This window comes from Lathyrus oleraceus, chromosome 7, assembly GCF_024323335.1.
Source record: "Lathyrus oleraceus cultivar Zhongwan6 chromosome 7, CAAS_Psat_ZW6_1.0, whole genome shotgun sequence".
Classification (NCBI taxonomy): domain Eukaryota; kingdom Viridiplantae; phylum Streptophyta; class Magnoliopsida; order Fabales; family Fabaceae; genus Lathyrus; species Lathyrus oleraceus.
The window spans coordinates 507,442,328-507,469,770 of record NC_066585.1 but is presented as its reverse complement, the minus strand read 5'-3'; the positions used below and the strand labels follow the sequence as shown (position 1 = coordinate 507,469,770).

The 27,443-nt window shown below is 34.7% G+C and overlaps 2 protein-coding genes across 2 annotated transcripts; both read left to right on the top strand.

Annotated features, from left to right (window-relative positions):
- Positions 1 to 1,810: 1,810 nt before the first annotated feature.
- LOC127101542 (uncharacterized) lies at positions 1,811 to 10,462 on the top strand. The gene is made up of 8 exons (XM_051038982.1): positions 1,811 to 2,192; positions 3,271 to 3,382; positions 4,227 to 4,417; positions 4,503 to 4,597; positions 4,892 to 5,317; positions 6,440 to 6,548; positions 8,142 to 8,787; positions 10,099 to 10,462. The coding sequence occupies exons 1-8, from the start codon at positions 2,058 to 2,060 to the stop codon at positions 10,218 to 10,220; spliced, it is 1,836 nt and encodes a 611-aa protein (XP_050894939.1). The 5' UTR covers positions 1,811 to 2,057; the 3' UTR covers positions 10,221 to 10,462.
- An 11,322-nt stretch (positions 10,463 to 21,784) lies between these two features.
- On the top strand, positions 21,785 to 26,418 carry LOC127106852 (uncharacterized). The gene is made up of 12 exons (XM_051044150.1): positions 21,785 to 21,948; positions 22,021 to 22,107; positions 22,570 to 22,703; positions 23,421 to 23,479; positions 23,557 to 23,611; positions 23,889 to 23,936; positions 24,253 to 24,292; positions 24,456 to 24,496; positions 24,566 to 24,670; positions 25,392 to 25,439; positions 25,749 to 25,868; positions 26,062 to 26,418. The coding sequence occupies exons 1-12, from the start codon at positions 21,900 to 21,902 to the stop codon at positions 26,176 to 26,178; spliced, it is 903 nt and encodes a 300-aa protein (XP_050900107.1). The 5' UTR covers positions 21,785 to 21,899; the 3' UTR covers positions 26,179 to 26,418.
- The last annotated feature ends 1,025 nt before the right edge of the window (positions 26,419 to 27,443 follow it).

Here is a 27,443-nt window from a genome sequence, read left to right as displayed (position 1 = left end):
ATATGTTTTTCATATCTTCAACACAAAGGAAAAACTACCTGGTGTTTATTGCATACCAAATGTTTGATAAATTGTTTGTGTCAATTTTTATTTCCTAATTCATTGGAAATTGGTTACAAAGTGTGACATTGTTCAAACGATGATCTTGCAAAACATATTGGTTTACCTTCTCATCATAGTTATACGTTTTGTTACGGTTTATGCGCATATCTGATTCTTCCGATAACAGTTCGGGATAGACGAGTGTCAATCCGGAATTGCTTTCGCTTATCATAGTAAATATTTTTAAAACAAAATTTTAATTGAATAAAAATTTATTGGTGATTTATTCACCCCCCTCTAGATCGTCGCCCATCATTTAACACATGTTGCTAGCTCTATGAGGCAATACATTTTTTAATTAGTGTTGCGACACCTTTTTTGTTTTGAATTTCTGATACTTCTTTTACATGGATGAAATAATAGTTTTTTTTTCTGTTGTGTCCATTTCTTTATTATTCAATTGGTTGTAGTCCATACTAACGCAACTTTTTATTTTCCCCGAAGTTATTCCTTTTGCAGCACTGGCCCCACCATTCATTTTTCCTTTGAAAGTAGTTTTACCATGCGTTTCTAGTCTAGTGCTATTTTTGTTACCTCCACGTGGTGCCTTTGTTCGTTCCCATTAACGCCTTTGAATTTTTCACCCTCATTGTGCATTTTATGGTGTGCCACCTTTATTCCACTCATACTTACGATCAAATCCTTAACAACACGCGAAGTAATAACAATCTCTTAAGTGTTAATAATTCCTTTTAAACTCTCATCGTTTCACCCATTATTGTTTGTCTTCCCACTATTATTCTTTTGAATAATTTGCATTGATTGTCCTTGATTCACTTCTGAAACGGGTGTCTTTCCTCTTACCATGATTCGCGAAATATTACCTACTAATATTTCATTATTAATATTAAATGAGTCATTAATTTCAGGCGTTTCTTCGCTCAGCATCACAAATCGTGACCCCACCAAACTTGGACCACCATTAGTCCGAGACATTTGATTCTTCTAGTCGATCATGACCGTCTTCCCTTTTCTTTGTTTTTGAACTACTCTCCACGAACCTATGCTTGATTCTCATGTCTCCGTGCTACCATGATTCTGCTGACATCCATTGTTCACTGCACAATTGCTTACATCTTCCATCAATTTCTTCTCGAGGCAACCTTCCTTAAAATGCCCAAATCTACAACATGTTAAGCATTAACAGATGAAGCCCTTCGTATTATATTTTGAACATTCTCCCTTTGATGGTAAACATAGCTAAAAAAAGGTGTTGTAAGATTCACTTCCACGAATATACGTGCATACTCCCCCCTTTCCACATGTGTTTTGTTTTTATCAACTTTCACCGTCTTTCCAATACGATCCCTTATAGTTGATAAAATCTTGGTATCATAATATTCTATTGGAAGTCCAACCATTTGGATCCAAACTGCTACAACCTCCATGGTATATAAGTAGTGATCGTAAATGAACCATGTACCATATGATAAGAGTGCATTCTTATCCTCTTCATGGGAGAAAGCTATTAGATAGTAGTCATCTTCGAGATCAATTATGTTTATAACTCTTCTTGTCACCCACGATTATTTCAAACGAATTTTCAACGTGTTGTATCCTATTATTCTCCTCAACAATTTAATTATAATATAAAAATAAAATATTAAATTAATTAAGCCTAAATCTTAACATAAAGTCTAAACATAAAGTTTACAAATATTATTTTGTTAGATAATGGTTGTGCCATTGTAATTTTGCAAAAATATATTCACGAATCACGATTATACCAAACATACCATGATCTTTATGGTACAAGGGAACGAAAGTTCGAGACTAAACACACGAAGGCATTGGCAATATTCCATGTATACATACACCGAAACAAAAGAAATAGGTATAACTTTCCCACCATCGTTTCATTTTCATCTACCATCTCTGCTATAACAGTTCATAATCACACATCGACGCAAAATCCTCCGAGTGGAAAATACGAGCAAGGGTTGTGAGAATCAAAGATGTTCAAGAAGGCGGTGGAAGCAAAGTCTCAGCAGAGATTATCCGGTGCCGACAGGAAGAAGCTAAAACGAACCATTAGAGACAAATTCCCAAGAGCTTCTGATTCTGACCTAGACATTCTACTTCCTCCTAAGGTATAATCAATTTTCTATTCGTTTCTAATTCATGCTGATATTTGAATTTTCATATTCTGCTACTTGTATAACCTAATTGGGACTAATCATAGTTTGAGCTATGAAGCACCAACATAAACCCTGAGATGTACAGACTGATAATAATTTTAGAAAATTTAGAGAATATAAGTGTTTGAATGTAACTATAATGTGTCTCTGTTGGGGTTCACAGGGTTCACAGACACCAAGGGTTCATAGACACCAGACACAACACTAACAGACACCGGTAGTAATTTAAGAAAATAGAAGGAATAATAGAAATCTATCTGTCATTGTTGTGTTGGTGTTGGACATTGACATGGGTTGAACACACACTCAATTTGAAGTCTTGGTGTGATAGGTACCTACCTGGGTACTATGGTGTGCCCAAATCCCATATGGAATAGCATGAGATGGTCGGTGGAGTATTTAAGTGGTCTCGTTCCTCTTGATAAATAGCTTTTAAAGGGCTGTTTTCAAAGTGCTACATTGAGTAGTATCAGATGCTCGATTGCTCGGTAGAGTGTTTAAGTGGCTTGGTTCTTTCCCTTGATAGATAGCTTTTAAGGGAGTGTTCTTGAAGTGCCACATCGAGTAGTATGATATGCATTGCTGGGGCGGTTTGACTCTTCCCCTTGATAGATGGCTTTTAACGGAGTGTTTTCAAAGTGCCACATCGATTGCTTGGTAGAGTATTTAAGTGGCTTCACTCTTCCCATTGATAGATAGCTTTTGAAGGAGTGTTCTCAAAGTGCCACATCAAGTAGTATCAGATACTCGATAGAGTATTTAAGTGACTTGACTCTTCCCATTGATAGATAGCTTTTAAGGGAGTGTTTCCAAAGTTGCACATCAAGTAGTATCAGACGCTCGACAGAGTATTTAAGTGGCTTGGTTCTTCCCCGTGATAAATTCCTTTTAAAGGAGTGTTTCAAAGTGCTTTAATGCTTATCAGTGTTACATAGATCTTGAACTTTCATGCTTTGTATTAGTTAATCAATGCTAACCAACTAACTCAAATATATTAACATTAATAATTAACATAATGCATTAATAACAGGTAGAGCTAACAGTGGCCAAGTTTCAAACTCGAGTTCATGTGTATGCTGTGGAGGGAGGTTTTCCTGTGTTTTTCGACGTTGATGGTCGCGGTTCGGACATTTTCCCAACAGGTACTTTGACATTTATGTTTTGATTATTTTTTGGAAATGAATATTAATGGGATTTATCGTTTGTAAATAATAAATTAGTAAAAATGAACTGCAAGATTGCAATGGAAAAAATGGCAGGAAACATGTTTGAAATTCTTCCATGTGTTTATTATGGATGTAAGAGGTAGTTAACTACAGCTAGAGTTAGTTGTGCATGCACTTATGATAGTTAGAAAGTTTGTTATTATCTAGCAGCCATAGTTTGTTGTATATAGATGGTAGGTATAAACCTCATATTAACAGAGTCATTCTTTTTGCCCAAAGTAATGACATTCAGTATAAGTGTTCTCTCATTTCTCTCTGGTACTCCCTCCGTTCCTTTATAAGTGTCACTTTTTTGCAAAAAAATTGTTTCTTTTTAATTGTCACTTACAAAGTTCAAGATAGTATTAATTGTAATTTTGTCAAAATTACCCCTAGATAATGATTGCAGAAAGAGAAAAAGTAAAGTGAATGTAATAAATAATTAAGGGTATTATAGGTAAAAGAAGAATTATTGTTTGAAAAGTAACAATAATGATTAACTTCCTTGGTATGTGAAAAAAGTCAAAAAATGACACTTAAAAAGGAACAGAGGGAGTAGTTTAAATGATGTTTATATTCTCTCTTTTTTCTAATAAAAAAACTACGGCTAGTATAAAGTATCAAACTCTCTAATTATCATAAGATTCATAACCTAATCAACTAAACTTAATATTGAATTCAAGTGGTGTCGTTGTAGATTTTGCTCTAGGGGAAGATTTTTTCCGTAGAATAGATTGATTAACAAGTGCTAAACTTATAAATTGAAATGGTGTTGTTGTAGTTTATGCTCTATGGATGGTCCCTGAGCTTCTGCCAGCTTTCATACTTAAGGGTGGCGAGGTTTCTCGGTATGTTATAGGTGGAGCTGACTTGATGTTCCCTGGTATACTTGTGCCTCCTGAAGGTCTTCCATCATTTGCGGCTGGGGAAACATGGGCGGTTAAAGTACCCGAAAACCCTGCACCCATTGCGGTATTAATTATTTACTTTGATTGTTTCCTGTAAATTGATACTTGAAACCTGGAAGTATCTTAAATTTGCATTTGTTCTTGTCCAGGTTGGGAGTACAACGATGAGCAGCGTGGAAGCTTTGAAAGCTGGATTACGTGGAAAAGCATTGAGAATAACTCATTATTATCGCGATTTACTTTGGCAAGTAGTTTTAGAGCCTGATTGTTCCATGAATAATGCGGTCAAATATCAGCCATGGCCCATGGTGGATGGCAGTGGCAGATTTTTTGGCAATGGTGGCACCATGGTGTTTTATGACAAATATGGCAGTTTTAAATGGTGGATTGTTGGCTTTCCACCATGGTCCACGTCTACCATCTGCTATCGATAATATTGTTCATGATCCATTAGTCAGTGTTAACAAATCTTTCAGATATTCAAATTTTTTATTTGTTTATTTATTTATTTATCTGTGCTGCTTGGTTGGATTTGTAGGGAATCAGTTGAGGGCCGTTACGTGCCTAATGAAGGTTTTTTGGAAGATGTTGTGTTTGGGCATCCTTCTTTATTATCTCCACCTTCTCATGACACTGATTTGGCTGAGGCTTCTGGTGAGACATCAAATGGCCAACAAAACAACACGAAAAGTGATGAAGCGGAGGGATCTCTAGATGTAAATGAGTTGCCAGCCGACTCCAGCCATACATCAACAAGACCAAACAGTGACGTAAATACAGCGGATGAAATAACTGCTGGCATGGGTGATCTGAAACTACCTGATAGTGGCTCGCCTAATGAACCAAATGACCAACATACTCTATCAACCTCAGATGTAGATTTGTTGTTAGATAAGTGCCTTTTGCAAGCACTGCATACAACATTGAAGGATAAAGACCTCCCCATTCCTGGACGCACTCTATGGTAGGACTAAATCTCTTTCTCTATCTCTATCTTGCATCTTGGTTGACCAAGTTGAACTATTGTAAATAGATTAGCAAAAAAATCTTGCAATCCTGCGAGTTAGTACTTTGGTTGACAATTACGCCCTGGTTTATAATTATTTTTAAAAACTGATTTAACATAATTAACCATTATATGACCACCGTGTAGCCTACTTTTAATTGGATGAGATCATACGAGCTTTGGTAGTGATTTTTCAAGTTGTTGATGCTTATACTGAGCAACAGTCTGGGTATTATTTTAATGAATAAAAAGATTTGTTTAAATATTAGTGCTGAAGAATTTAACATTAAATTCTTGTTTGAAAAGAGTTTAGTTTTGTGTGCTGAAAGTGTTGGTATATTAAGAAAAGAGTTTAGTTTTGTGTGCTGACGAATTAAACATTAAATTCTTTTTTAGTAGTTTCCAATTTTGAATTCTTAAAAAAGGTCTTGGGCATGGTTTCAGTATATATTATTATACATGCAAGTCAGTATTTTGATTTTTGATACTAAGCTGAACCTAATTATACGAATCTCTAGTGTGTATCTATTTTTGACCATTCTAATCTCACTTTGAATCTAGATTCTTTATTTGTCCTGGTATTTTTAACACGAATCTCCTTTTGAATCTCATTTTTTTGTCATTTGATTTGTGACTTGAATCTTGAAATATTTGAGGTTCATTTAAGTTTAATAGTTTGTTATGTCACTTGTTATAAAAGTGTCACATTTTTTGATAATGTATCTTACAATTCATAATAACATTCAGTTCACGATTTGGATAATAGGATAATAAGTATTCTGATTCAGAATTTGAATCTTGATTTGATAACCACGGTTTTAGTTGTTCCTGTGCATTTGTCTATCATAAAGATATTACGTAAAAGGAAGTTATTGTCATTTGATGATATAAGTAATGACTGCCTGCTTGCATAGTACAATCAGTGACTACTGACGTCCATAAATGTATGTAGTATTGTTTTCTACCGAAATTCATTTAAGATTATATTGCGCATACACTTGCAGTTAGTGAGTGCTGGACTAATAGTTTAAATTTACATCCACTAATAATCTAACAAATATTTGTTTTTGGGCGTTGTAGGTCAAACCATGTATTGCCATGTAGGCCTTCAGGAATGACCTTAGACATCAAGAAGTCATCATACAAGAAGTTATCTAAGTGGTTACAGGCAAAATCCTCCGCTGGCTTGGTATGTCATCTAAGTCTTTCTTTAGCAGGAAAAGTAGAATAATAATAAATGGAAGCTTGTAGACATTAACTGATGAATTTTTACTTGTTGATGAACTTAAAAATATAAAATGTGCTGAGACAGGTTTCTACCAATTTGTAGTCTTTGTGAAATGGATCTTTCTTGTTCGGTCAGCTCCACGTTTTGCTATGTTTTTATCCCTTGACCTATTCATTCTGATTTGTAAATTATTGTCTTAATGTTTCTCCTAGTCCTTGAACTTCGATTGACCTGTCCCATTTGGCTTGTATCCTTAACAAGTGATATTTTCTTGTTAGGATGAACTAAACTGTAGCATTCAGTCACTTTGTATCTTCTTTAGTATGTTAGATATGTAGGCCAAGCTAAATGGTTAAAAAATGAATAACTTTGGCAAAGATTTTGCTTCTATAGTATTGTCACAAAGAATTGGAATGAAGTTAGGAGCTTAGATTTTGTTTCAAGAAATAATTTTAGCATATTAGTTATGAAACCCAAGACACTATGGTGAAATAAATAATTTTGGCAACATTTTTATTCTGTAGTATTGTCTCATGAAGAATTGGAATAGATATAGGTGTTTGGATTGAAGTGCTCCATTACTTCACTCTGAAAAGTATGAATTGGATGCTTTTACAGGAAAGAGAAATACCTGAATTAGTAGCAATAAAAAAATTGAATGGGAAGCTGTGATTCAATTATAATTGGGATAAAACCTAGGGGCAGTTCCATGGATCCTATTCTTATTGTTCCTCTTATAATACAATTTTTTTATTATTAAAGAACTAGTTCTTTCACGCCTCTTCAGATAAGAACATTGTCTCAAGTACTTTAGCTATGTTTTATCCTTATAAATTATAATTATTCCCAACTATCGTGATTGTTGAGGTGATATCTGTCATGATAGTTTAAATCAATCTGAGAAATGACTCAATTTGCGACTATCAGTCAGATTTTCAAAGTTTATCCATGTAGTATTGTATTAGAGTCACATATGTTAGAGGATAGGATGAGAAATACGTACTGAAAATGTACTGCAGTATAGCAGAATGAGACACATGGCATAAAGGGAGTCGGTGGGAATTGATTTGGGAATCATAGGGAGTTTAAGAGGGAGTGTGACATATTTGGAGAAGCATGTAAGAATTAACAATTGATTTGGGTTGTTTTGAGATTAGTAGAGATGTTGGTTCTCTCAGAATTGGCTTTTATCTTTTCCCTATTTGTTATTATTCAGCATCTTACGAGGAGCATAACTCCATTCTATTGTCATTTCATCTTTTTAGCAGTTTAGTTTAATGCACTAACAGAGGCTAACTCCTCTGGTTATAAGGAGTTGTATCTTCCAATTCAAAATAGTCCATTTATGTCTGCGTCCTATTTGCATCATACGGAAAAACAGAGGATAAAATAGGTTTAAAATACGTGTCTTTTGTGTGTAAGTTGCGGAAAAAAAATTATTGACTTTTTAAAATTTATTTTTGATCATATGGTAACATCTAGTAAAGTTTCTTGCCTTGAACTTATTTGCAATGTCATTTCTGGGTTCATAATGTAGATTTTCATTTTGGACAGATATCAGTGAAAGAAGATAAGCATAAAAAAGAAGTGGTGCTGTTATCAGTTAACCGAAAACATGCTGATTATTCATCCTTTAAGCCTGAAAAAAGGCCAGTGGAGAAAATTGAGCAGTCCAGTGTCCAATCTGTCAATGAAGTTCGTTCATCCAAAACTCTGGAAGTGGCTGAAATCTATAAGCCAAGTGTACACGTCAATCCCATCTTTTCATCTGTAGGAGCTGATACGGCGAGTCTTTTTACTGCTTCTGAAGCCACTGATATTGTCTTCGCATATGTTGAAAAGGAAAATTTGGTGAAACCAGCAAATAAATCCCTTGTGGTTCTAGATGCAATGTTATGTGATGCACTGTTCAAGGGGGCTATTAAAAAAGGAACTACCTATCCTACAGAAATTCACAAGAAAGATTTAGGCCAAACATTTGTGAGCCGAATGCAGCCTCACCATGTTGTGACTAGAGGTAATGAATCTGTAGTTCGTAAAGGTGCACTTAAAACAATTCAGATGTTGACAGAAAGGCGGCAAGGCAACAAGAAGGTAACCAAACTATCTGGTATGGAATCATTTCTTATAGATGCTGAAGCATTAGCATCAGAACTTCAGAAGAAATTTGCTTGCAGTACCACTGTTGGAGAACTACCAGGTATTTCTTAGCCATATTAAAATTGGAAGTTTTATATTGGTTTGTGCTTGTTATGATTTTTATTTTATATTTTGCCAAAAGCTTATTATGATGTTTTTTTTGGACTTATATTGTTATGATGTTATCATCAAAGAATGTTGGATTTTGATAGAAACCAACTGATATAGAATAGAAAATAGGGAAAATCCTTTAAATTACAGAATAATATTGCATAACTTCGAGGGTCTGCACCTTCCCTAATGCCAAAATGGTCCTTTTCCTATCAAATTCCACGATAATGAACTTCTCTTTATCTTCCCCTGTTTATTCTGATCACAAACCTACATAATTAATAAAACGCAACTGCTCCTAATAATATTATAATTTCCCACTAACCACTCTTAATAATATAAAAATTGCTACTTAAAAACATACTCCCTCCATTCTCATTTATAAGCCAATTTTAACTTTTTACATTCATTAGATAGTCGATGTATCTAATCTATATATAGTTCAAATACATCATTTATTCAATGAACCTAACAAGTCTAAATTTGCTTATAAAAGAGAATGGAGAGAGTAATTGCTATCTCATATGAGAGGTCTAACAGATTTCCATCAGATGTTTGTTAGATGTTTCTTTCCTTTGTTTAAATTCAATCATGCATCTGTCCCAGTTGCAGGCATAGCATTTGATTTCTCAGTTTTAGTATTGAGAGTGTGATGGGCTGTATTGAATTTTTCTGTTAGAGGCAGGAAATAGTCTATTCTCTGAAGGAGGCGAGCTCTGTGGAGTAGTAGAAGGGATAATCATCCCTCAACTTGTTTCCTTTTCTTCATAAATAATACTCACATTCCCATTTCAATTCTCCCGTTATTCTCGATTGTTTGTGTTTTTTCTAACAAAAAGTTAAGGCTTTGTTCATTTTGAGGAAAAAATAGTTGTTTTTATTTCCATTTTTTGCCTCTAATTGTAAAACTGTTACCTTGTTTTCATTTTTTTTTTCTCTTTCAAATATTTGTACCTCTTGAGCAGTGAAAATAACTATTGTCTTTGTTGTTTTTTGTACAAATATTTAAAAACAGAAACAATGTAAAAACAAAGTGAAAACATGAAACCTAAACCAAAATTATTTCCTGAAACCAAACAGACCTTAATTATTTTTTATTCTTAGTCTTCAATGTCTGTCATTCTATCTTATCCTTCTTTGCATCAATATAACTCTGCGAGTAAGTATGAGGTGAACCGACAACAATATTTTGTTTGAACCGACAACAATATAAAGTTGGATTCTCTATGTTGTCACTAAAAGTTGAAATATTTGTTTGCAGGTAAGAAAGGGCTTGAGGTTCTGGTTCAAGGTGGAGTTATTGATGACCTGGGAAGACATTTGATTGAACAGTATGGAGTTCCAAAGAGGTTTATTGAAGTTCTTGATAAAACCAAGAGATGATTTCTAAGAAAAAGAGGTTCTTTGTAATACAGTAATTTGTAGCAATGCTGGGATTCTGGAAAACATAATGCATTTTTGCACTTATTGGGTTTTAATTTTAGGTTGAAGTGAATACAGAAAGAGTAAACTCATAATTGGAATTGACAACGGTTCTTTTGAATTTAAATATTTGTCCTTTATAAGATTATTGTGAAACTTTGCAAAATTTAATTTCAATTTTGATGAGTAAAGTGCAATCTCGAGTCCCTGTTGTAGTTTTTCTCAGTTTGATATTGTGATGGATGGTAGGATTAAGTTATCTTAAGTATGCTTTTATTTTCTTTCTTAAATCGCCATTCCATTCTAAGGGAGGGTTGATCTCATACCCTAGTAAAAAACTAAAACTAAAACTAATATTATAATACGGAATCTCTCGGATAGTTTTTTTAGATGTTGAAGATAATTGCTGTGTTATATGCAAAAGCTTAATTAATTTGTTTTCCTTCTCTTATGTCTTCTTCTTGTCCCCTCCATGATCCATTCAACATTCCTCCTTTCATCACAATTCTTGAAAACGATTTGTTCCTTTTCTATTTTCCATGGTGCGAAAACCAATATTGCATTCACGCTTTAGGGTTATTGATATTCTTATTGTTGAACTCATTTTTCATTGAGGTGAGTTCTCTTATATTGCGGTTTTAAATTGGGGTCACCCTGTTATTGTGTGAGAATACATTTGCAACAAAGACATCTAGTTCCCTAAAAGATCAAGTTCGTTTGGTCAAAAGGAAAAAATTGTGAAAGTTGTTATTGAAATACACATTCCTTCAATGCTACACGAAACCTTTAGAAAGAAATCTAGGTCCTTAAAAGATCAAGTTCGTTTGGTCAAAAGGAAAAATTGTGAACACTACGAGATTGCTCCACATCCAAAATGTATGGTAAGAGGTAGTATATCTTTTTTTATTCTAGTAGTTTTATTGTCAAAATTTTCACTTTTTAAAAGTGAATAAATTAGATGTCATGCATTATCAAAATTGTGCAATTTATTCAAGTGTTTTACTTCAATTCCAATTCATTCTTCTCCCATATATATTGACTTGAGCGTTAGAGTGCTAATCTTTTACGTGTTCATCTTCTCCACCGTATCGGAAGATATAATCCACTGATATCACGATCCTTACTCCATTTTTGGTTTCAATACGGAACAATGACGTCATATGTGAAAAACGACTTCTAATTTCCGTGTTTTCTATGATCTCATGTTCGCCCTTTGATTCTTCAGTTGAAAACCTTTTCAGGTCATCAAATCAAGAGCTCTCAAAATCGAACACAAAGGTCTGTCATGTTTGATCTAATCAAGTAACATATCAACTTTGATTTCTTGAATTTTCAGATCTCTGATTCCCACGCTTCTCAGTAATGGTTGGATCTAAAGCTACTCACTCTGTCGCAACGCGAGAAGCCACTGTCGCAACTCAAACAATAATCAATTCTCCATAGTGTAAATTACACACATAAACAAAGTTAGGGGTGTTGTCACAAATTCCATGCACGTGCGACTACAACAATAATTTTCCCACAAACAATAATGGTCAATCCTCTCTGGAAGCTAGCTACTCCAGAGGCCGTTGTGGATCATCCACACGTCGATCTTAGACCAAGTTTTCACCTGTGCAGGAGAAGGGGAACCGACCTTTGGTCAAGAACGTCTCCAGAGATATCAAATAAACTTCGAGGGAAGATCTCTTAAGTTTACACGAAATTTAGAGCAACGTACTCAAGACCACACAAACATACCTCAAACAAGTATATATTCCATTACAAATATACATATTTATTCCTTTACTAAAAATTTATTTTACACTCATGATGTGAAAAAAAAGCAAAAAAGAAAGGGGAATGTTATCACAACAGGGTAACAACTTCTCAATATTTGAGCATCTGGTTTGGGAAAACCTGCTCCCTCGAAACACACAGAGGATCGTGAAAATGCTCCACTTACTACAAGGCTTTCTCAAAAGACAATGAGATGGTCCCAAGATTGGAGCTCTTGCATGTGGATCCTTCTTTTGCAAGTTACTAAATGAAGATATGCCATGATGACAACTAGAGTTTAAGGATAACAATTATTATCAAGCATAAAGCGGTTAAAGATGCAAATTAGGTTATTAGGGTTTGACGGACTTGAACTCAGATGATGACAACCAAAAGGAATATAACTCAAGTCTCATCACAAAGTAAACTCAAGCAAGTGTCTATAAGAATGAAACATATGATAAGTCTTGAAGTATATGAAAGTCTGCCTCGAAACATTTGAGTGAATATATTGAAAACGTATAAGGGCCTTCTTGTAAAATGCATGACTAATCATAGACACACACACAGCGGGCGCACACACACACATGCACACGATAATGCACACACACGCGCACGCACACACACACACACATTTACGCACACACGCGCGCACACACACACACACACACACACACACAAAACACACAAGTTTTCAAATCATTTTTCTCAAGAAAATATTTTCCTAAAATGCATGGAAGTCATGTCAGACAAGTTAGGAACTGTCATAAAAGATATGAGCAAGTTTTTGCTCTTCCAATCGATTGACACCTTATGACAATCGATTGAATCAATTCTAAAATGCACACTAATTGATTAGGATGGTGCCTTAATGAATGGTAACAGATAAATAATTTTCCTTTCCTTCTTGAACTCATTAATCAATTAACTTAGGCTTTCCAATCAGTTGGAGCTATGTGCCAATTGATTGACTCATCATTATTGATCATAAAATTAATTCCTTTTTCGTGCCAATCTCTAGCCTATGAATAGAGGTGTCTTCCCACATGTTTTAACATCCAAAAAATGTGATTTCATTTTTCACTTCTCAATATCTCTCTAAAAATCCTTTTTATTTACTTTCTCTCACTAAAACTTTAGTCGTAGCTCTTTTCGAGAAAGTCGTTTTGCGAGTGAGGAAGTTGTAATTCTGGAAGGGTAATTTTGTAAGTTCACCAATGAAGTTTTGATTTTTTTTACCTTAGTTAAGCATTAGAGGTGGGAATAAGCTGAGTCGAGTTAGACTTTGTAAAGCCTGAGCCTAGCCTGCTAAAATATTCAAAGCCTAAGTCTGACCTGTAACCTACCAAAGGCTTATTTTTTGACCTGAGTCTGGTCTTTTCGAAGACTTGATTGACCTATTAGCCTATTTAAAAATCATATTTCATTTGAACATATCTGAATAAAAAATTCAACTAATGTTTAAATAGACTAGAGAATAAAAAGTACAATGAGACTAAATATTTGTTTTCATTGACTTATCTGAGCTTACCTAATAACATAAATTTTGTGAGATGATTTGTTTGAGATAACTTATGAAAACACATTATAACATTATTCATAAGATTTCTTTCAACTTATTTTCATAAGTTATTCAATATAATTAAGTTATACTTTTGTATTTTAATATAAAGTGTAAAATACAATATAAAAGCAATAAATTCATTTACATTTAATAAATAGGTAGGCATGATTGACTTATAAGGATTTTTGTATGGCCTGCGGCCTAACCTATTTAACTAAATAGGCTTATACAAAAGCCTAAGCATTTTCTATTTTAAAAAATCCTGACATGACCTTGGCTTGTGTAGGCTAGGTCATAGGTCCCTGTTAGTTGGTATGACATATTCCCACCCCTATTGAGTATTTCATCCATTTAGTGATAACTTATTTGGGTTTGAAGCTAAACTTGTAAAAAGTTTTGGTTTGGAAATTGTGTGATCAAGAATTTGTTTAGGTTTGAAAGTTCAACCCGCTTAAAATCTTTCAAAGGTTCGGGATTAACATGATGGTAAAATGTCGTAGGCTCTTGGTTACCCCATAATAAAACCAAGTTTCGGTTAAAACTCAGTTAAGGTAATGGAAACACAAGAAATGAGGGTTTGAATTGGGTTTCAAGAATGAAAACTTTTGCAATCCAAAATCATAATGAAAAAACTAAGAACAAAAATAATGAACACAATTATTTTTATCCTGGTTCAAATGTTAACAAAGCTACCTCCAGTCCACCCACCAAGGTGATTTCTCCTTATCAGAAGGACTTAATCTACTATAACCAAACTTGATTACAACCACAAAGATTAACTTCCAATGTATTCTTGAGTAATTATGACTAAACCTTAGTCACTCAAGGAAATACAATAAAAAATATTGGGATACAAAGTGTATTTATAAAATGCTTCTAAGAAAGTAGAATACAAAAACTGAATTATAAAGTATTTCACACAAAATATGTTTTATGAAGAGTATGAGCAAAAGTTCTTTGTGTGCTTATTTTTCTCTCAAAAGCATTCATAGTATGCAATATTCATGTATATGATATTCTCTTTAGAATTCTTAGCACTTGGTTACTCTCTCATTCTTCCAAGACTCCATATAGAAAATGAAAAGATCTGTTGGAGGGTAGAAATGGAATACATAAATATAGTTGTATTCTTGCATAAAGGTCTGTGAAAATGGGAGACACAATGGTAGAATAATATAGTCCTTATCCCACAAAATAAGTATAGTAGAAGGAATATTTGATCTTGTACTGTGTACTATATTCTCACGTAAAACCTTTTTAATCTTATCTTCAAATATTTAGGGGCTTCAGATAGAGATTTGATGAATCATACATAGAGGATAAATCAAAGTCGGAATGAGAGAATCTTCAGAAACTTGATCTTCAGAGTCTTGATCTAGTTCATCAGAACCTGGTCTTCAGAGTCTGGTGACACAGTTCATCAGAGTTGTTTGCACGCAAGACTTCAGAGCTTGAAAATGTTAGAAGCATCATAGTCATAAAGCTTTGGATAAGCAATGTTCAAAAGTGTTGAGTAGAGTAGTCCGGAGCTTGATTATCTTGTAGAACACACATCTTAGAGTCAGAGTGTACTAGGTTCAGAATCCGATGACGTCATACGTCATTCCTGATGGAGAATTGACATCTAAGGCGCAGCGGAATTTAAAATTTTCTCCATTTAGTGATCCTTACGGATGGGCATGATCAGTGATAGAATCGTTACCTTTTGTGGCGATTCAAACCTTTGGTGCAGATTTCTGATAATGATCAAAACCTTTGATACAGATCCACGGGGCGATCACGAACGTTGAACGATGACAACGTCTCTACTCAGTCCACACGAACGGATTCCTTCAATCGCAGTGCTAGCTGTTATGAATGAAGGCTTTGAGTGAGAGAGAGATACGAAATTCCAACTCTTCAGTTGTGTTTTCGGTCTCAGTGAGTTACCATGCTTCTACCCAAGGGGTTCTATTTATAGAACCACTTGTGTGGGCTTCAAGCCAAAAGGCCCACTTAAGTGCATTTTGGCCCATATCTCATAATATGCCAAAATCACGTAAGTATTTGGTACCTTACCATATTTCGTATTCTACTTAAGTACGCCGTACCTTACGATGTTCCTTAATTATTCTATCTCTCATCAATCCGTCCTTTGTGTGTGACCCTATAGGTTTTCGCGACGTTGGCAATTATATTAAATCACGCATTTAACATAATAAACAGTGAGCAGTATCTAGCAACACATCACTGCTACCCAAGTCACGAAAATGTCATGTGATCTGACAAAACCTCGTGTGATAATAATTATGTGTATAATTACCCCTTTGCCCTTATGTCTATATTGAACACAAGGTATAAACCGTGTCACCCTTGTCCAGTTCAATATTGGGCCCATAGACATTTATACTGTTACGCAGGATAGGCAAATTCCATCTAGGACACTCATGTCCCTCAGCATGCTTTGTGGAGTACCCATCAACTGTCTTTATGGTTATCCAGTTACGGACAACGTTAGATCAGCAATAAAGCACTCGACTCTACATCTAGGATCCATAGTGGTTTCAGGTCGAAGAGTGGTATACACTATTATCACCATGAGAATAACTTATGACACTTTGCATAACTTTCTATATAGTATTCTCATAGCGGGTCAATCCGGTATAAATATTACTCCTAATATTCATACATATGTTTAAGACTTGGTAACTCTTTATCCATGATCCATGAGATGTAATCATCAGTCTACAAACATAATAGTCTTAATGCTTTAATGCTATCCCACTTCACACTAAAGCTCGACTACGGATACTTTAAGAATAGTGTCCTTATGTTTAATGTGTTCTCATGATTAAGTCGCACTTAATACATTAAACGGACTATCTATTCTAGGGACTTTATTAATCAACCATAATAAAGAAAATGCCTTTTATTATTAATAAATAATTCGATACAAGTACCAAAAGTATTGGCCTCTAGGGCTTACACCAACAATTCCTTCAGAGTCAGAACTTATATCTAGTATCTGCACACTAAACAAAACCAATTGGGTACAAAATTGTTCGATATGAATCTATGTATTGTTATCATCAAAACATAAGGCCAGATGTAGAATCAAATTTTGTATTACAATCTCCCCATTTTTGATGATGACAAAACCATATATTTTGATGAACAATTTTTACCTGGTTTAATCACATAAAAGCATTAGAGTGAGGTTTACAAACTCCCCCTGAATTTTATACTATTAAAAATATTTATCAACTAAAAACTAAAGATTTAGGTTTGCAAGCTCCCCCTAAGTTTAAGACTCAAAATAATTTTAACACATAAAACATTTCAATCAGCATGAAAGTAATAACTTTCCTGTACGAGGAAGCCTAGTTGCAATTTCTTATGATTTGAACTTCCTTGACTTCAGGTGTCATAATGTTTTGTATTAGAAAGTTTGGATATCAAGAGTATGTCTTGTATCAGAGTCTTGGTTAAACTTTTATAAGATCTTGATGGGACATATTCCTTGTATCAAAGCTTGATTAGAAATAATTGAGTCCATGTGTTAGAGCCTAATTGGAAGTTGGCTTGTATCATATCTTAGTTTAAAAACCATATAAGCTTGGTTAATGCATGGTTAACTATGAAGCTAAAATTTGGATAGTCTGATTAACTCAACCTCTTAAGGGCCTGATTAACTTAATTGAAAAGGATCTTCTTAGTAACATTGGTGAAATTTATCAAAGTTCCTAAATTACTAATCAGAGTCAGATGTTAGAAAGAAGTATCAGAGTCATAAATGTTGGGTATTAGAAAGGAAATAAATATATCAAAATCGTATCCACTATTCTCCCTATTTATCATCAATAAAAAAACAAAGATAAAGATAAAGATAAAGGAAACTTCATTTAATCCATAAAGATAAAGATGCAAAATTAAAAGATAGAAACTCAATCAAAACAAAAGAAAGCAACATTTAAAAGGTTTTGGTTTCTAAGTTAGGGTGGTAGTCTTGATAGAATGACTTAAAGCAATCCTTCAATCTTCATGTTAGTCTGAGCCTATTCCTTGAACATGTGTTCTTGCTTGTTGAAGCGAGTCCTAACAACCTCATTCTCTTGCTTAAGTTCTTCTAGAGTCTTTAGCACAAGAGGAATGGGTTTAGCTTCTACCACGGGCTTCGTTCCAGACACACTTGCAATCTTAGTTTCTAGAGGAGGAGTGACTTCTGTCTCTTATTCAACTTGTGGTGCATGAGGAGGTTTAGTAATAAACATCTCCACAAGAGACTCTATGATTTCAGACAACTTGTCATGAAATCTCTTCTGAGCAGTTTTGTAGCAGAGTTCTCTCATATCCAAGGAATGTGAGTTCATCCATCTTCTGAAATCATCCCAGACTGCATCAATCTCAACATGATTTATAGAGCTAGTGAAATATTACGTCACATAGTGGAGACACTCATTTGTTTCAGACTCAAACTTTCTAACTAGATCATCAACTTCCTCATAGTTAATTTGAGGTTCAGGCTCAGTTTCTTTCTCAGTATCAGAGGTAATGTTAATGGTTTAGTATGAGGAATCATGGGTTGAGGGTTCATTGTTTCTGATGTGTTCCATGAAGGTATTTATAATAGGTTCATCTATGTTATTAGGTTGAGGTGTTGGTGTTGGTATGTCTTTTGGAAATGCAGAAGCTTCAGGAATGACAATGTTGAATGATGTATGGATTGAATGGATATTTTTAGAATGCGGGTTTTCTGGTTGATTTAGTTGAGGTTCTATGGGGACTGTTTCAGAAACTGTTTGTTGTGTTTGTTCAGATGGTTGTAACATTGGGATGGTCAGATGGAGTATCAACAAATTGGTTTAGAATTTGAGAGAGAAGTATTTTTGGAATTTGTGGTGGTTCATATACAATGGTTTCATATGGTATATGGTTAGATGATTCAGGTGCAGAAGTAGTAATTGTTTCAGATACAATTGGTTGTTTCTCTTTGGGGTTGGAGATGGTTCCAAAAGGTATGGATTCAGAAGGTATATGGGTAGGTTGAAGAGAAGTATATGAAGTAGTATTAGAAAATTGGTTAGAAGTAAAAGAGGTCTCAGTCATAGGAGACTTACCAGGTGGTTGCCTTTGAGCAGGAGAAGCTTCAGCTTGGTTAGCATTGCCAAAGCCTGCTGCTTCTGCTTCTGGTATTGGTCCTAGATTACTTATGAGTCCATTAAAAATCTTGGCCATCTTGGCTGGAGGCTTCACTTTCCCATATGGCCCTTCACCCATCGTCTTTGATTTCCTCTTCCCCTTGAGAGAATAAACATCAGAAGTAGTTTTTGGAAGCTCGTCAAAGGAGTATGCTACAGGAACGACACTTGTTACTAAACAGTCAACAATGTATGATTCTAGAAATTCTTGGGGATCTTCCTTTTTGAAGATTGGATAATCCTAAACATGCATCCTTCTAGAGGCTAGTGAATTCATATCCAGATCTTGTAAAGGATCAATAACAATAGTTATCAAAGACATATTCTTCAGATTCTTCCTATTGGAGGCTTTCCCAATGTCAATGTCAACTTCTTTGGTCAAACCAATGTCTATCAAGGTATGAAATAGTTTGCTTTCAAAAATAACGTATGAAATAAGTCTACCCAGAGGAATCCACTTTATGGGTTTTAGACTTCCATCTCTGGTTTCCTTGACCAGCTCCCTCAGATACTTGAACAAGATTGAGGGTAAGTTCATCTTGGTTCCAAAAGAGAGATAGAAAAGCATATACTTTTGATTTTTGTTGATGTAGTCATAAGAGTTTATTGAGGGTATGTGATGCACAACACCCAGAAGAACCTTGAACGATACTCTAAGATGGTTGTAAATATTCTAAAGGAAAAGGGCGATCCAAAATGCAGCGGAATTTAAAATTTCTCCTTTAGTGATCCTTACGAATGGGCATGATCAGTGATAGAATTGTTACCTCTTGTGGCGATTGTAACCTTTGATGCAGATCTACGGAGCGATCATGAACGTTGAACAATGACAACGCCTTTACTCAGTACACATGAACGGATTCCTTCAATCTCAGTGCTAGCTGCTACGAATGAAGGCTTTGAGTGAGAGAGAGAGAGAGAGAGAGAGAGAGAGAGAAACTGCACAAATGCTTCTACACAAGGGTTCTATTTATAGAACCACTTGTGTGGGCTGCAAGCTAAAAAGCCCACTCAAGTGTATGTGGCCCATATCTTATAATATGCCAAAATCACTTAAGCGCGTGGTACCTTACAATATTTCGTATTCTACTTAAGTACACCGTACCTTACGATGTTCTACAATTCACTTAAGGGCACCGTACATTACGGTATTCCTTAGTTACTCTATCTCTCATCAATCCGTCCTTTTGTGTGTGACCCTGTAGGTTTTTCGCGGCATTGGCAATTATATTAAATCACGTATTTAACATAATAAACAGTGAGCGGTATCTAGCAACACATCACTGCTACCCAAGACACGAAAATGTCATGTGATCTGACAAATCCTTTTGTGATAATACTTATATATACAACTTTATTGTGTCAGTGTGGGCGGTCCTTTTTCTTTCTTTGCATTACTTTATTGTGTCAGAGAATGTCCCCTTGATATTCAGGCCAGTAATCCTCTTTTGCTACCACTGAAACACGTTGTAGTAGTCTATCGCAATCTATTAGACCACATTGGACCAGACGATGTAATACTACTACACAACTCTACATTTGATTTTTAAAAAATTATACAATAACATATCATCTAATCATGTCATATTCTTGTACAATTTATTTGGAGGTCATATATGGGTATTGATCATCAGGTTAACCATGATGATGATGCAGTTTGGATAGCAAAAATTCCAATTATCTAGTTCACTACTATGGAGATGCACTAGAGTGACCGTGTAAAACTACAGTTCGGCATGCAGCAACAAATTCCATAACCTCTGACGTGTTTGGGCGATTGGCATCAACAAAGAGTCGATGTCCAATGAGATTATTTCGACTGGAGAGACTTCGCAAAAGAGATATGTCGTCATTGGAGGAATCGACGACAACACATCTTAAACGAATCAGTCATGCAGGGTGCTAGACCAACTCAACATTATATGGCATGGTTTAGGTCGGTTACAACGTCACAATTTGTGTCTAAGTCAAGGTATTTGATTGATACACGCCAACGAGCTTCGTCATCACGCCCAACAACAAATCCCCGTCCAAGAACAATATCAACCCACCCAAACCCAACAATCAACCTCACACCATCGCCCTACCATATACACCTAATAAGCAAACACATAACCTCGCAACCAATTCATGTCGCACACCCAAACTCATAACCAAGAATCAAACCCTAACCACCAACAATCATACACAGCCACCACAATAATCTATAACCCAGATGATTCATACAATTCAGCGTCATGCCATCGTAGCCCCCCACCAATGAACACCCAAACATCTCATTGCCACAACACCCAACCAATGTTTGACTATAGTACACCTTAGGAACCATTGCTTCGTTTCCAAACTGATTCAATGTCCAAATTCGGGCAACCATACCGTCCACAATTCACCCAACCACATCGATCCAACTACGACAACATGGACACCAAACTCAATTACGGAAGTGTCGTTGGCAACAACCCCTCAACTGTTGGGGACAAATGATGACACATCTATCAAATACCGTTGGACCTTCCACCGGACCTTGACATCAGCCACCATTGGATCATGTCAACACTCAAATACCCCAAACACCTCAGGAAAATTGTGGGAGACCTCGAAGACAGGTTAACGCATCTGAATGTGGAACAAGGGGGCATTTCAATCAGGCAAATCATTGAATTTCTTGTCAATTCTATGTAATTTTTTATTATAACATAATATAATATTTATTTTCAGTATTTCATTTAATTAACTATAATTATAATATTTAAAATTAAAAAAAAAATGAAACTAGCATGCATCACATGCATTGGCGCATACACTATGTAGTGTATGCATGCGCCAATGCATGTGACGCCTACATGCATTAGTTTTTCATACATGTGCCAAGGCTCTAAGCGTCTCCTTTGATGTTTAGTTGGATTCGCCAATTCAGCTAGTGCATAAATATAAAAAACTGGTTATTTTTATTTTTTTTTAAATTAATTATTTTGAAATTTAATTTAAAAAAACTGATTATTTTAAATATAAAAAATCACAAAACCCAAGGTGAAATCGTATCAACAAAAGTTCTATAAATACCCTTTCCCTCCAAATTTCCTTTTCAAATAAACAATTCAAACGGAAAAAAGAATCACCGATACCGCGATCGCGAAGAATATGGACGAATATTTGCAGTACATGAAGACTCTACGCTCTCACATGAACGGTACCTTCCGAATCACAAATCTCTTCACACCTTTTACATCAATCTGAATTTGAAAACTGTAACTGATTCCAGATGCGGAGGATCAAGCCGCAAAAATTTCTGCAGAAGAGCAAATGCAGATGACGAACATTCACACTTTGGAAAGCGACATCGATTCAGGTTAAATTTCAAATTCGCATCGAATTTTCGTGCTTATTTCATCGATCCGAACACTGTTTATAGTTATGAAGTAAAACAATCAAAATCTGCTAATATATTGTATGAACTATATAGTATTCGTAGAATTGAGATCTCATACAACAAAATTCCTTACTCTCATATGCAGCAGTTTAATTTTGCTTCAAATTCGCACTGTATTTTGATATCATTTTCATCGATCTAAACACTGTCTGTTATCTAAGAACTGAACAATCAAAATTGGTAGAGTATTCGTAGATTTGGAATCTCATACTTCGCATTGAGTTTTGATGTCATTTTAATCGATCCAAACACTGCCTGTAGTCTAAGAAGTGAAACAAACAAAGTTTTGTAAATATATGGAATTAGAATCTCATAGAATGTGATTTTTTATAAATTTTCCATGTCGTACTTTTTAAACATTCTAATAATTATTTTAAGCAGCAAAATCTGAAATTACGCAAGTAGTTGAAGATACGGAGAAAATGAATAAGTCTAAGGTTGAGATATGCTCGACGATAATGGAAAACCAGAAAAAGCTTGCTGCCTTGGAGTCTGATTCATCCAGACTTACGCAGGTAAATAGGAGTTTTCCATTGATAGATCTTGTTAAAAGTTATTTCCATTTGCAATGTGAAACTGAAAGGAGAATGTAATTTTTTAATACTGAACTTGGTTTTTTTTTGTTGTTGTAATGCACGGTCCTTTCTAGTGGAATGCATGATATATTTGTTTTCATTAGTTATTGTTTTGGCATTTAGGAAAACATGAACAGTTATTATAAAAGAGTTTATATCAAATACACTTAGACTTAGCAAGTTGTTTCTGCTTTGATATGCATGCTGAAAAACTATTTACATTCTCAATGTAAATTTTGAATTTGAGGTGGATGTGAAGAAAAGAGACGACCTGACTGTTTCTATAAGCTCTATTGGGACTCAAAATAGCTCGTGTACTATTACACTACATACATTAGTTTGGGGTACAAAACTAAAATGTAGAAGCTAGAAATCTATAACAGTAACAATAAAATCTAAAAACTAATTGCTGTGTCTTTGATTTGACTTCCAAATTTAGTCTATAAGTCTAGAGTCGATTTGGGGATATGAATACTTCATAAATCTTTATGGAGCTTTAGGACTTGATTATGAAGAAATTGGAGCTCATTTCTTGTTTAGACATGTTACTTGGTAATGAATGATGAAATAGAAAAGAAAAGAAAAAGCTAGGAGAGAAAAAAAATTGATGCCTTGTTCTGCATTCCTGATGTTGTTCGTGACCGTCTCTTCCGATAGACCATGGAGCTTATTCGGCAAGAGAAAGTTGGGTTATCTGCTAAATTTTCAGAGAGAAGGTAAATGAGGATGCTGAGTGGTGTGAGAGTCTTGTACAATTTATGGTTATCCATCTAAATCTGATTTTCATTTTCAGAGCCTACTATAGCACAGTTGCAGAGGACATGGTTGCCAAATTCGAGAAGCAACAGGTTTTCTTTTGTTGTTTTTTTCAATCGTAATTCTTACCTTTGTAGTGGCAGGCTCAATGCATGAAACAATGTCTTTTGACAACTTAAAACAAATCTTGACAAGAAAGGGATGACTATGTCTGGAAAATAATGTCATTTGAAATACATGCTCAGCATGGAAATTAAATTTCACTTTTTTATCTCGACATTCAACATTAATGATTAAGCCCCTCGATATTTTCCATTGTTCTTTCATTGGGTTTGTTGCAACTATGTACTGAATAGAAATCTCTGGCAGGAATGGATAAGAACTAAGAAGATTAGCAGAGAACCGAAAGAGCATAAAGTTTGTATGCCTTTCCTTATTCATATAAATATCTTAAGATCCTTCAATAGAATTTTAGATTTGAGTTCTCTGATCATATGGGGATTTCACAGAGAGGCTTATATGGCAGATCTCACTATTAAAATTTATTGAGTCTTACAACTTAAAATTAAATAGATTTTAATATTGAGATCTCCCACACAAGCTCCTCATTGAAAGTCCACACACATGAGAGGATTCAAACGATAGAATAAAGAAAAATAATCCCCCTCCCCCCCTTATTTACATGCTTCACTGACAAGTCTCTGCTAGTCACTTTTATGTTGAATTTATGCAGGCCGAGGATATAGGTCATGTACAAAGAAGTGAATCTGAAGGCATGGCTAAACACTGAATTGAAAGTCCACTTTTTTGTTTTTAGATATTCATTTTATGAAGGGGAAAAATTATTGAGCTGCAACCACAAGCATTATATATTTAAAAGCAGTTTTATGAAACTAAGTTGATATCGAAATTTCTGTTCTTAAACCTAACATGCAGGGAGGACTGGTGCTGATGGTAACCGTGCCATAGATAAGCTGGTATTTTACCTTTATCATCAATTTGTGCTTCACGGAGTTGGAATCTGGTAATTTATCTTTGTCTGACAGGGGAGTGATGCAAAGGGGAACTTAATCACTGACTTGGATTCAGCTAAAGCAAGGCTTGATGAGATTCTTGTTATGCAATCCAAGATTCCCATGGACATCGATAAGGCACTTAACTGAACCCTTTTAGACTGTTAATTGTTCATTATTCATTACCCAAGTTTTTGGTTGTTTAGTTTTACCATATCGCAAAACATTTGAAAATTTGTTTGTTCCATATATCCTTCCTACTTCTCTTTACTTTTCCAATTTTCTTCGACAACTTCTACATTTTTTGCCATTTCATCTGTATTTTCTACCACACATGCTGGAATGTGCGCATCGCGCATCCTATCTACCATGATCAAGGATGAACCCTGCATTCAAAATGAAAATAAAATGTTTTGAGCATCATATCCAAATGTTCTGTTCTTTTTTTTTTTTGCTGCCTCTTGGTTTAGAACTGTGATTCATTCAATTTAATTAGTGTTTTATTCGAATTCTCGAAAAGTTCTTCACGGATAAAATGTCCTTATTACTTATAAAGGCTGGCAATTTTATTTTTGCACTTACCAATTTTTAAGCTTTCACAAAGTTAATTAGATGCAACCATTTTTCCTTTTGTTAAAGTTTCTGTTGATTGTTTCAAAAATCAATATTTTGCATTCAGAAGAATCCAAGTATTGGCTCAAAAAATCATGAGGGGAAAGTCTTGTGAAAATGTTAGCAAATGTGACTTCTATAGCCATAATCCAATGGGATAATTTGAATTTGATTTGTATTATGCTAATACGGTAGTACGGTCTTCAAACTTTCTTTGCTTCTTACTATTACCTGTTTTTCATTTTAGATAAAACTCGCTATCGAGGATGTCAAGTGCAGAGAAAATGAGTTTAAGGTTGGTTATTGTGCAGAGCTTTTAGAAATGTGATTATCATAACATTCCTTTAAGATGGACAAGGGGGAAAACATTTTCATTACACATTCAGGGGTGCACACACATGAATATTTAGAGATAAAGAAGACATTTGCATATTACACACACACATATTTCTAGTTATTTTTTTCTATATACTGATTAGCACTATCTTGGACAGGTAAGCTTCTTTAATTTTTCTTGATTGGAAATAATCAATAACTTTGTGGCTTTTAAGAAGTGATTTTGCAGAAGAACTTATTTAACTATTTGTTCTAATGAATAAGCTAGCCTGAGCTAAAAGCAGCTGATATAACTGCTATTGAAGAGGAGTATAATGCTCTTTTGTCAGACAAAGCTGGAGAAACCGAATACTTGCAGTCTATGGAGAAACAAGTTGAGAAACTCAAGGTAAAATAGGCTTACTACTGAAATCTTTTGTTTAACTTGAATAACAATCAACAAAATTGTTATGACATGTATTCGAGTGCAGACATCAAATAGAAATAATCTATTAACAATATTTAATAAAGATTTTCCGTCCCAAGTAAAAGTCAAAAACGTGTTTTAGTTATCCCTTAAATCTTCTCCCTTGACTTTACAGGAGATCTGTCATGAAATCAAATGTGCTTGTGGTGAGAAGTACACAGTTGCATTGAACATAGCAGGAGGGTACGAGAACATGAAAACTTCCGGTGGATGTGAGTTCAGTTCTTCATGAATCTCATCAACCCTATGCCTGTTCAAAATTGATACTTTTTTTACTGAATGGATCCTTGGATTCTGATTATATTTCCATTCAATAAATAGATTTGAAGTGATTTCTAGACCAATATATAGGATTCACAGAAATTCTTCAAAACAAAAACTGCCTTGGTGAACACATCAACCCTAGTGCAGAAGACAAATGCACTTGGTATCTAAAACTTCCAAATTTTAATGACAACCTTATGCAGTCCAATTCTGTTTTCCTTTTAATATACAAAATTTTAGATTGATTGGATTTTTACCCAAATCAAATTAATTAAAAGATCTAATTTGTATACAACTTAAAACTGGATCATGGATATTATAGTATATTAGAATAGATACAGTTACAACTAGTAGTTAGTTACTATGTCAGCTGTGTTAGACATAGCCTGTGCACCTATGCACGTGATTACATTCATTTATGAACCTGTTATGAGCAATCTAGAATTAGTTACATCTAACTTGAACATGATGGTTTCTAAGTTCCCAAGCATTTGTCTCCAACCTGTCAAGTCTCTTTCATCCTTATTTTCATTTCATAATTTACGATATTGGTGTTGCTTGTAATGAATAACTATTATATTTCGCCGATGTTTCTACCTTTTTGTGTTGCTTGTTATAACACACACACACGTTCTTTCGGTGATCTTTGGGCACCACCACCCACTCTTTCCTCTCCTGGTTACAATTATTACAAAACATTTGTTGATGCCTATTTAAGAGATTCGCTTGGATCTATTTGTTAACAGTCAAATTTAATGTCTTTCTTATTGTTAAACAAAATATTTTACTCTTAAACCATTTACTCAGTACCTAACTAACCTAGGAATAACTCATTGACTTATTTGTTCTCACACCCATCACTAAAATGGTGTCATTGAGAGAACACAAATACGTAGTTAACCTTGGCCTCACACTTCTTAATCAAGACTTCAGTGGGATCAAGCTTTTATTGCACCACTATCTTATCAATAGATTTTTCAACGTCTCTTTGCAAATTCAAATTCCGTATACAATCCTATTCAGACAGGATCTTGATAACCTCCTTTTAAAAATGTTTGATTGTGCTTGCTTTATGATGAATTAAATTAACAAGTGTACCAACATCGTCGTCAAATAATATGATTTATAAAAATCTGTCTTTATGAAAATTGGATTAATTCTTACGATACAATGCTAACTCTGCTTAGGTTGAATAAAGCAAAAGTAACTATTTGGTGGTACTCGTAATATGGA